We start from the raw sequence: 12,061 nt of genomic DNA, 5'->3' as shown, positions 1-12,061 counted from the left end.
CTTCCCCATAAAAGTCTTACAGTCTTTGGTTCAATAATTCTAAATCAAATACATTCTTGGCAATTAAGCTTCACTGTCAACATATTCTGTCAGTAGTTTAAAGAAATGGGCATTTCCTAATGAGTCTGCCTGTGATCATTTCTTCAGAGTTCACATGTTCCACTGCAGAGTCTAGGACAATTTTTCGCTGATAGAAATTGTCAGTTCTAAAAGACCATTAATAGCTAGTGACATACAACGAAACTTATTTCTTAGTGCCAGATTCAGTTTTCCATATGATCGTGTGATAGTTCATTCGTTTTTACAGAAATACCAACTTAAACACCTACATACATAAGAACAATTGAAAACTCTAACAAAACATCCACCAGATAATACTGAGGAAAGCATAGTGTGTGATTTTCTTCTCTTTTTGATTCCTAAAGATTTTTTTCAGCTGACATTCAAAAAAAGCCCCAACACTATTAACAGTCTACTTGTCAAGTAAATAGGAAACTTAAATCAGAAGGGATGGGAACCTGAAGCCTTCTCCAGCCTATGTCAGAGCTGAGGAAAACTTTGTTCACTCTTCTCATTTGCTGACTGACAGATCAGCCTGTGCAGTGACCTGGAAATGCTGAACATTTTTGGCCATTCAGGATCCTCCTCCTTTCACCAGGTTTTCTAGCCTCAGACTTCTTTCCCTTCCTATTTGCCCCATTCTTTCCAAGCTTCACATTTTTCTTTGTCATTACAGAGAAAAACAATTAGAGACATTTTTACAGGAACATCTGTTAGTTCCTTTCAGCTGGGCTTATATTTTTTGTAACACTGTTTCCTTTTTCCTTCTCAGATTTTCCCTTAGCCCAAGCTGACTTTTTCCAGAACTTTTCTTCCATTTTTTCCTTTTTTTTAGCACCATAGACTTTGCCATGTTGGATGCCCAACAAGAAAAGAGATGAATGTTACTTGGATATGCCTTAAGGCTACTGAACAGCCAGTCACCTACACCTTAGACAGACTTACAAACACCTGAGGGGCATGTGGCTGCATGGGGCTGCCAGACCTCATGCTACACCACAAGACCAGTTAGGCTTGGAGTCTTAAAACATCATGGATTTACTCAGGAACACAACCCCTTTTGCTCCATAGTAGGCCTTTCCTTGTGACTTTGTCTCCACTCATGCAGTTTTTTCTTCTATTCCATCTTATATCCAGGGAGATCAGAAAGGAGTCAGAGGGAGCAAGAGTCTTCTCTGTGTCAGTGTTGCACTTGGCTGTGGTCAGCTTGAAGCTTCAATTCCACTTTCTTCTGACAATCTCTAGTCTGCCTACTTGCAGCTGGAACAACTCATCCCTGGCAGCAGATACATACTAAGAGGTGATAGGGTGTCTGGTATATAAATCAGGAACAGCAGCAGGCATTCTCAGAAACATTTTCTGGATAAGAACTCTTCCCCTGACTTGTGATTTCAACTCTGACATTCAAATAACACTGTCCCCTGACAGGACCAGGCACACTGATATGCACAGAGGCATAATGCCCACGGAGCATGAGGAGCAGCACATGAGGACCAGTGCACAAGAAAGAGCCTTGGCCTCCAGCTTCCCTTGCTCCTGGGCTTGGCTGGAGCAAGAGGGACTGCTCCCAAGAGCTGTGGAGATCTTGGCAAGTGACACACTAGTTCCTGCAGCACAGTCCAGAAGAATCCTGCAGTCACACAGGTCCTATGGTTCCAGTATGGAGTGTAGTAAAGATGATTACTACTGCTCTCAGAAATACGAAAAGATGAGGAGAGCAGACTGGAAGGGTCTTGTACTCCTGCCTGGTTATGCTTGGTTCAGGGTAGGAGGATTTTTGCTTCTCTGCACTTCTTTCACACAAAGGTCAGTTAGAGCAAATGCACGGGAGAAAGTAAATTTTAATTTGCAGGACTGCTTCTCGCTTTTGGGAGCATATTCTGGACACCCATGTTAAAGAATTCCTATCCTGGGAACAGTAAGGATTATTAGGAAATGCTGAAATGAAGCCTTAAGTTACACTACAGTAATTTGGTATTTAATTATTTCCTTTGGCAAGAGTTAAATGTAAACATATGAGCATGAAAATTATATATATACACACATTACTCATCCCAATTAGTTTTATTATAAGAATGTCATATTTCATCCTTGTCAATTACAACGCACAGCAGGGACCAGTGGGTTCTTAACATTTGGTAGTATTTTTTCCAAGGAGTTTGACAGAGACACGTGAAAGACAGACACACATTCCATGTGATGGTAAATAAATTTATAGACAGCAGCCTCTATAAATAATCTATGTTCATCATCTTACATAAGAAAGTGGAAGGTTAGCCACTAATTCCAAACTACTAAATGGTTTGCAGCAGTTTGGTAAGAAAACCTGCAGGCTTTCTCGCTATCGTTATGCTGTCACATGGCTGCAGCCACGGAATGACACAAGAACAAAGTCCATAAGCATGTGAATATAAATGCAAGTACAAGTCAGTGATTTGGAAAGACACACAAAAAAAACCTATAGAAAAACAGCATTAAGGGAACAAGAAGGAGCAATTTGTCTTTTCTGATTGTGAATAATTTGTCACTTTATACAATATTTATTGTAACATAAATATCAGAAGCATGTGCACCAGTCCTATCTCAGCACAGAGCACCTAGTCTGTACAGGGAAGGATTTCTGAGGTTAGAGCACAGGAACTGAAAGGCAGGGAGTTTATTCCTTGCCAGGAAAACCCCTTGCACCACCTTGGAATAGTCACTTTTCTAGTCAGTGTTTCTTTCATCTGTAAATGATCAAAACCCACCTCCTAACCCCTAACTGGGATACTGCATACTGTTAGTACTTCCTAGGAGTATGGGATCTGGTTCTCTGTCCCCCTTGACCCCTGAGTACTGCTGGTGTGGTGAGCAGGGAATAGAAAAGCTTTTGAGTTAAGGGAACAGAATTTGTTTCACAGAAGTCAGTACAGGGCAGTTGTAAACTATAAACTGGGATAGGTAGTTTTTATTCTTATGCAATTAACCCTCATATGGTTAAATTGTAACCTTTTGGAAAAGGAAAACCCTCTGCATAAATGCAGGGTTTTCCTTTTCCAAAAGGTTGGAATTAGCTGCAAACTTTCCGAGTGATCCCACCTGCACTCAGCATCCTTCCTCCCAGAGATAATGCAGCTCTAAACCACCAGGGGATTAAAGATCTTGGCCGTGACACTTGAATTCAGAGTATGCAACATTTCATCTGCATTGCCTCTGCTTCCATGCTGGGCTCTGAAACCCTGGAAGAAGAATTTGCCCAATTCAAATACAGAGAGGATATGGACCAGTCCCGTGTGGGGCAGTTTGGGAAGCACAGCTGGAGGAGAGCAGGACCTGAATTTGTCCCTCCAAGCTCCAGGTATGTTCTGTGAAGCTTCAGGCCTGACTAGTGAGAAAGCACATAGAAAGGAGTAAAAAGTCTGGTGCAAGAAAGGGAATGACGATTAGGGATTAATGAAGCAGACAGGAAAACTAGAATCTACGGATGTGGTGAGGGAAGTATCTTCAGAAGACCAGAACCGGAACCTAAACAAAAGACTTCTATATCTGAATTCAGTAAAGATACTACTTCTATCTGAACCTTCTCATAATCTGATGTGAGGCTATTCCTCAAGTACTATTCATATCCTTTGCATGGCAAATTGACTATCCAAATGAGTATGTAATTTCACTGTGCCTCTTCACTTATCTGCAAAATGGGCATTATAGCATCCCTTCACCTCAGGAATGTGCTGGGATAATAAATTAATTAATGTTTGTAAGCAGACATATATTTGAGAGCAATAGAGAGAATCCAAAAGGAAAATGATTATGTATTCAGAAGAGGTTTGAACAGTGGGTAGTAAATAAGACATGAGAGCACACAGCGAACAACAGGAGAAAACCGAAATTCAATAGCTGCTTATTCATTTGAATAAGCCAAAGTGGAAACCATGAGAAAAAACACCATTCATGTCATTAAAGTTATTAGCTTTTATGCACAAAGAGAGCAAAGGAAGATTCCATAGCATAATTAGTGTTTTCAACTGCAGCAAGGAGCATTTTATAATAACAACTGCCTTGATAATATTTGAGAATATGAAAAGAATGCAGCAGAAAGTGCCATACGAAGTATTTGACAAAATGGAGGACTTACATACTTATGTTGTTTTGCCTATGAGTCCTGCTACAAAAAAGCAAAGCTTGAGATCTTGCCAAATATTCTATGCTCTAAAATATTATTATACCAATAGGGAAGACAGAGTTTGGCAACATCTAACACTAGCCAGATGCTAAATGCTTATATCCATACTACACTCATAAAAACTTTTGACCTTTGGTACTTCTGTCATGTTTCTCTTCTACAAAGTTGACTTCAATATGGTGGTAGATAGGAAGTCACAATTTAAATGAAGCATAATTTAAAATCTGTGGACAGTGCTAGTGTCTTCTTCCCTACTTCACTAAGTGTTCTAAATAATTTGATTTCCTAAACAGAGGACACACCATGTATTTTTTCCAAATGGATACTACAGAATTAATGCTAGGGGTAGCAGTTCATTTTCAACTGTGCATGCTATCAATAATACACACTCAGGACCTGAAGCCCATCTCTGTGACATTAGTATGAACCAACAGTAAATCCACTCAAGTTAGTGGAGCTATACCAGCACTATGGTCTAACCCTGTGTTTATTAAAGTCAGACAAAGCCGATTAGAGATTTGAGTTGGCACTAGGACATTGCCTTGAAATTGCTCAGAACTAGGGTAATGACTTTGCCTGAAATTTATCTCCAGGCAATTCCTGATCATGAGCTAAAGAATGTATTTTTGTTTGATGCACTTACAAACATTAAATAAATAATTTTATCTTTTTCTACAAAGAAGGTTGTTCCAAATATAAGCCCATCTCCTCTAAAATTTAACACATCTATTTATTATATTACTACTGATCCAGTTGACACAGCAGTGACACATTTCTTATCAGGACAAATATAGCCAAGCTTGAAATATTTAGTATTGTTACAGCACATCAGAGGCTCTATATAGACTATCCTATATGGACACTCTAAGGAGTAGAAAGGATGATGAGGCACTTTTATATTTAGGGTGCAGCTTCTTTTGAGAAGACTGGCTTCCTTTATAGTGGTTTAGAGGAAAATTGAAGCATTTCACAAAATCTGTAGCTGGTAAAATATGACATTTCACCTCTCTTGGAATTTTTAAGACAGTAAGAACATCTGTAAATATTCAAATAGTAGGACTCAATCATGCCTTTCTCTTTTTTAAAACAATTTTTTTATATTTTAGAAATACTTTACATTTATAAGTAAGTGCATTCTTCAATGGAATTGAACATCCAACAGTGCAGAACTTATTTTCTCCTGAAGTTTCATTGTCTAAATAGTATTAAATATTTTAATTATGGATTTTACCTTTCATGATCAAATTTGGTTGTTTGTTTCTCCAGGCCACATTCAAGGCTAATTGCAAAACTGAAATATACAAAACCATATAAAAATATATGTAATGCAAAGTTAAGATCTCATAAGGCATATTACCCTTTCAGGTTTCAGTGAAGATCAGAGTTTTCATAGAAATTACTTTTCCCAGTGACCGGATGAGTCCTTCCAAATCAATATTAAGTAAACCTTCTATCAGATAGAACTAAATTCACATATATAAGCAAGTCCACTGAAGCCAACAGAGATGAGAACAGAAATGCTCTCCTCTTAAAAAATAAATTGAAACAATATCCAAAAGAAACATCACTTCATAAATAAAACATTGAGATATTGATTTTCCCACTTGACTTGTGTGATGCTTAATATTGTGAAAATCATTGACTTACAGTAATATCTCTTCAACATGGCAATTTTTTGCTCAGGCACTCCACATAGACCCCAATCTGTCTTTACACAACTGATTCTACCTCTTTAGCAGGACGTATAATAATACATTATAATTATAATGAAGGGTTCCAAAACTTAAATTATCTGAACTTGTAACTGGGTCTATATCTTCAGTTTTACTTAATCTTTATGTGCATACAAGTATCCCCTAAAATAGCATAAATGTTCATTCTGAGGAGTAGTCAGTAGATCAGCTAAGGAATTAATCTTCTCCAGAGGCCTGGAATAGAGCAGACTTTTCAAAAGCATGTTTCTCACTTGTGTGTTACAATCACAGTCACAAATAGTAAGCAGGATGTTTTCCTGACATCTCTGTAGCCCCAAAGGAGGCAAACATCTGTAATTGGCTGTTCAGTAGAGGAACAGCAAGAGAAGCAACACACCTGTTCTGTTTGAAGTGTCAAGCACATGCTCCATCAGCTCCCAGACTACATTTGCAAACAGAAAATGAGATTCCTCTGCCCTAATTCAGTCTATACTCATCACCCTAAACTCCCCTGACAACCAACAGGTAAAACCAGGCACCATTAGAAATTAGCGACGGGCAACTATCTCCAGATGAACCTCAGAAAGTATCCATTTCTAAACTCTGGATGCCTAAAATTAGGGGAGAGAAATCATATTGTGAATGACTGGAGGAGAATTGCATGGCCTGAACACCCATTTTTCTTTAGTGTTTTGCAAATGAAGGATGACAAGATCCTTCCCTTGAGAAATTAGTCCCATAAAGGCCCAGGCCTCCTCAGGGCATATTCTTATTTCAATGCCTAGTTTTCCAGAGTGCTGAAAATGCTCTTTTATCTTTTATGGATGGTATTCCCTAGGTCAGAGTAAAGACATAAGCAAGAGAACACAGGAGAGAACAGAGCGGAACCATGGAAGAAGAGTTAAGGATGCTACATTTTATTCTGTTGTACCACCTTTGCCAAATTAACATGATGAATGCAGGAAGCAGCTCCAGCTTCCAACTCCAGCAGAGGTCCATCATCAACCAAACTCCTTTTCAGGAATGCCATGGATCTGAGGCAATCACTCAGCAGCGTACATGCCAAACACATGCATATCTTCAGTTCAAGCTCTCTGAGGTACACAGAGAATCAGAATAAAATATTTTTTTAGGGAGAAAAATAAATATATATATATGAAAAGAAGAGCTGTGATCTCCTTTAGCTCTTTTATATTTGAGTTGAAAGACAAGATGCCCTTAAAAACGCATGCTGAAGAGACAGTGAGAGATATTTGGACATAAGGAGACCAATTTGGAGCTGGAAGGCAGTCCTCCAAGTGACAGTAAGAAGCAGTAGCTGAATTTTTGCTTTCACTGATGAGATTGTAAAACGTGAGACAAACTCCTGTAAAGTCTTCACATAAACCTGGAGAAGAGACATGGAGTGTTCTCTGTGTAAGGAATTAGAGAAACATCAGGAGAAAAAGTAAATGGTATGGTTGTAGAACCCAGGAGAGGACAAGGAAAGCAGGAGGCTTTGTAGGAGATGACAATGAGGAGCTTTGATTATAAAAAGTCATCATAGATATAAACAAAAGCATATTTAGTGAAGATTGAAACAGAGAAATATGACTAAAAGAGCATAAAAAGGAGGAAAAAAAATCCATTTGATGAATGTAAACAACTTCTGAGGAAGTGAAAAGTTACTAAATGAGAGGCAGAGTTTTGAAGGATTTTGCCCAGAGTGACAAATGGAGTCAAGGACTACTGTTTTAAGACGAAGGGACTAAAGAATGTTTATATTTTGAAGAGTGAGAGGAAGGAGAAGAAAAAAGATATAAAGATATAAGTTTATTGATTATCATATGAATGCAGGGTGGAAGACACAAATTGGGTAAATTGGACAAAAATGGAGAGAAAAGAGAGAAGAGCTGAGAAGTTAGAACTGAGAAGAGCCAAAGACTTCTATATGAAGCGGTTTTGTATACAGAACTTAGAAAAAACACAGAACTGAGACCCAGCCTTCAGGAAGTGGTTGACTCCTTTAAGTGGATAGTCAACTCTCTTTTCATTTCCTTTTTAAAATCCAGGTTACCTAATTTCCATACTATTTTATTCAAGAGCTCATATCATCAACTTCTAGAGCAAAAGTATGTGACATGTCCCTTCTTGAACAATAAAATGTGCCTGTTGCTATGTTATGTTATAGGAAAAGGGCAAATCAATAGTGGGCAGTATCTGATTGAAACAAATCTCTTCATTTCAGCCTTTACTCCTTCATGATGTAAATTTAGGAGTGATTTTTGAATACATAATGAACTCCAGTTGGTATTGCACTATAAATCTTTGGCAGGCTGGAAGGGAGAGAGGTCTGATATTGCCCACTCACCCTTCTGCCCACCATGGGATGAATACCACTGCTGACTGCCTGAAAACTCCTACAGAGTTTATAAGATAGGTTAGATAATGATGGAGCTTTCATAGTGTCCCTAGCAGTCTGTTCCAGTCCGTAACATCTCCTAACCGTTAGAACGCAGAAGTTCTTTCAAATGTCTGATTTAAATGTCCTTGCAGTTTCATTTCTTGTTGTATCTTGTATCCAACATTAATTAGGTGAATAATTGATTCCCTTTCTCTTTGGTGTTACCTTATGCACACCTGAAAACTGTATCCTTGCCTTGTCTTTCCCTGACAGACAAAAATCCACACTTACTTCAGTCTTTACTTGCAGGCCGTGGGGGTTTTTAACCCGTCATCATTCTTGCTTTTCACCCCTCGAATCTTTCCGGCTGGTTCATGTCTCTCTTGAAATGGGATGTGCAGCACTGAACACAGTATTCTAGTGGAGGCCTTGCAATGCAATGTGTGGCAGCCAAACACTTTCACATGTCTCACAGACAGCATTTCAGAGGACATAACCCAGACTGCAAAACAAATTAATAAATGAATAATGCAAAGCAACAGTAAGACACTACTGATAGAGGTTCAGCTTGTTATTTTGTACAAATCATGATCCCCTTCTGTTTGACTGCTCCCTTGTTCTGTATTTGGGCAGTCTAAGCTTCTGTCTAAATATAGTACTTTTTTTTTTTTTTTTACTGAACTGCACTCTACTTTCTTCAGGACACTTCACTAGTTTTCAGGATCATGTTGAATTCTGAAATGCAAGTGACTTCTTAATGTCCGGTGACATCTACAAGCTTAAAATATCAGTGAAGAGCCAGTAAAAACAATTTTTAAACATTGCTATATCTTTCATTAAGAAAACAACATTTTAGAAACTGAAACCTTAAAAAAATTTGCTAATTTACTGTGGATTCTTTCCTCTAAGCTATACTGTATTCTTTGCTGTTCAAGTAATTTACGTTTTCCACACTGCAAGTTCACAGCTCCTTCAAAACTCAAAATTTTCTTAACATTTTAAAGAACCTTTTCCTGGGTAGGATTTGCATATGTCAGGATTTGTCTAAGGCCTGTGAAAACCAAAAGAAAATGGCTATTGACTAATAAAGCCACTGATCTAGGTGTTCCCATATGCACACTACCAACGTTTTTCAGATCCCATCATATGCATGATTGCTCATTTTCTGACAGTTACCCGAAATAATACTAATATTCCAAGTTTTCACCTGGGCCGGAAGCCAGAAGTATTTTATCAGCTACCAAAGAGCTCAGAGCTATGGCTAAGGCTGACCCTATAGTCCCCATTAAGAGCTAGCTCAACAGCACTAACCCTTGAAATTAACTGCATTGTTTTATTCATTACAGATACTGCAGAGGTAAGAAAATGAGAACAACCTCTACTGAATAGGGTAGATCATTAAGCACATCTTAATTAACTGTTTTTAAAACTAATTTTAGAAATTCTAAAACATGAGGGATTAAAAGTATCTTATAGACCCATTGTGCCATCAACCTTGCAAAATGTGAATCCTTTGGAAATGCCACTTGACTTCCTGCCAAATGCAGTGGCAGATGACAATTACTTTTAAGATTTGACTAGAGAAGTAGCTACCTGTCATGGTTTGAATCTTGTTTTCCCCCAGAGGCTAGAAAAGTGGTAGACCCCAAGGGGTGGAAACCCCTGGAAGTTTTGGAGTTCTGTCCAATGGGCGCTCCTGCAAAAATGTCAACATCTCACAAGCTCACCGGAAAAGATGAGTTGTAGTTTTGGTTGTTGGAGAGGTGGCCATGTTGTAGAGCCACGAGGAAGGGGCTCTGAGCCCCTTGGGCCCTCTGGGGCCTCCCAGCCCCTGGCTGGGGGCTGCAGGGACCTGGAACAGCATAAAGCTGGGCTAGGTGCCTGTAGTTATGCCGGGAGATGTTTTTCTCCATGGGCGCAGAGCAGCAACTGGCACTGACCAGAGAAATGGTGGCAGGGAGCCAGAGATAAGACCTGAACCGGAGGAGCAGCAGAAGCAACATGCAGCACCAGAGAAAGAACTCCTGGAAGGAGAGCCGGGAAAAAGAGAGCCAGCAGCCTGAGAGACAGAGTTCTGGGGGTAAGACTGTACCAGCCCCCCAAAACTCCTTTGAGATCCCTCTGAGGAAAGAGGGACATGGACTCCTATTAAGGAGAAGAGTTTTAGACATGCAGCACCAGAGAGAGAGAGGAGCTGAGAAGCTCAGAGCGTCCCGGAGCTGGACCGGGACGGCCAGAGGAATGTGGGGGGAGTTGACCTTGGCTCCCCCCCCTTGCACTGCTGCCACGGTGGCAGCCTGAGAGACAGGGCACAGAGGCCCTGCAAGGAGCTGAGTCTCCTGGAGATACCGGCCCGTCACGAAGACCCCCCTGTGTCTTCGTGATATGACGTGGTGATACGACCTTGTCTGGGGTTACGAAGCCCACGGAAGACCCCTCGGTTGGAGGCGATGGGGCCGAGAGAGAGGCTTGGATACCTCCCTCGTGAGTGCTGGCAGAAATCCAGCTATCAGCTGCTGCATGTGGAGAAGACAGACAGACTGCTGCCTCAGAAGATGCTGCTGTTCAGGACTGGAAGGGATCTGTCCTTCTTTCCCTCCTGGACTTTTACTCGGAGGGGAGAAGAGATCTGATCCACTGTAAATACATATGTTATGGTAGAGATAGTTGTGATCGTGTGTATAAAGTGATATGGTATTTATTTGTATAGTCATTGTAATATATTCCCTTTCCCCCACTTTGAGTCTGGTGTGTGTTTTGTCTGGAAAAACCCATCTCACATTAGGTTGAGATGTGGGAGGGGGGATGGAGCTAGGGAATTGGATTTTGGGGCCATCTCAAACCATGACACTACCTCTACTTGTTGTCTACCAATTTTTTTAGCATCCACACAGCATATAAGTGACCAAGTTCCATTTCTCCTTTTCTGAAAGCTAGTCAAACTCATGTCTAACACCTCCAGAATGAGTCCTAGTTATCCAGTTGTCCTTAAAAGGTCAGGGAGAGGGATGATCTTTATCATTCTGGTGGACATATGGTCCATAAATGAAATTAGGATTCAGGGGCTAGAAAACTGATACATGACTCTAGCATAATGACTGGGAAGAGATGACAACAATTTCATGTCACATGTATCCACATTTCTCAGCAGACTGCTCCTCTGGCAGTGAAAAACCCCAGCAAGGGCAGAGCTGACTAATTTTCCTCATGAGCAACATCTCAACTTCTGTTATATGTCCTATAGGGCTGCTTGGGATCTCATGCCCAGAAATAGAGGACAGCAACCAAGTCCACAGCACTTGCACCCCTTTAGGCTCCTGATTGGAGCCCTTTGCTGTGTTACTCCCTGAACCTTTTAGCCATATGTGACCAACCATTCTCAGGCACACTTGGACCACCAAGCATGCGGTCATCAACTATCACATCTTCAGTGTTGATACCTCTGATCACCTGCAAGGAAGCAGGAAAAGCAGATCTGATTTCTACCGTGTCATTAGAAAAGCTGGCTAAGAGATGGATGTGATCAGACCAGGGTTCTCTCCTACCCCTCATTTTGCTCATTGCTGCCCTTTTATAAACGCCTTGCTACCACGGACACGACTAGTTTATTTGCCTGGGCTCATTTCTCCCACGCTTACCCCCTCCGACGGCCGTGGGCCCGCTGGTACGGACCTGGGCACGCCACTTCTGTGGGGCTGGAGCCGCCCCCTGCTCTGCCCACGGTGGGGCTGTGACACCCATCCACGGCAGCCCTGGACCGGC

General features: G+C 40.7%; 1 protein-coding gene across 1 annotated transcript in view; it reads right to left on the bottom strand.

Moving 5' to 3' along the window:
- The window catches only part of NELL2 (neural EGFL like 2), a 188,351-nt gene extending 176,311 nt beyond the window's left edge, over positions 1 to 12,040 (bottom strand). Inside the window, exon 1 of the mRNA XM_029963519.1 lies at positions 11,938 to 12,040. Within this exon, the coding sequence (XP_029819379.1) occupies positions 11,938 to 12,040 (103 nt within the window). The remainder of the gene's footprint in view (positions 1 to 11,937) is intronic.
- Positions 12,041 to 12,061: the final 21 nt, after the last annotated feature.

This window comes from Manacus vitellinus, unplaced genomic scaffold, assembly GCF_001715985.3.
Source record: "Manacus vitellinus isolate BGI_N305 unplaced genomic scaffold, ASM171598v3 scaffold_5_pilon, whole genome shotgun sequence".
NCBI lineage: Eukaryota > Metazoa > Chordata > Aves > Passeriformes > Pipridae > Manacus > Manacus vitellinus.
The sequence above is the reverse complement of the archived record's forward strand: the minus strand, read 5'-3'. Positions and strand labels throughout refer to the sequence as shown.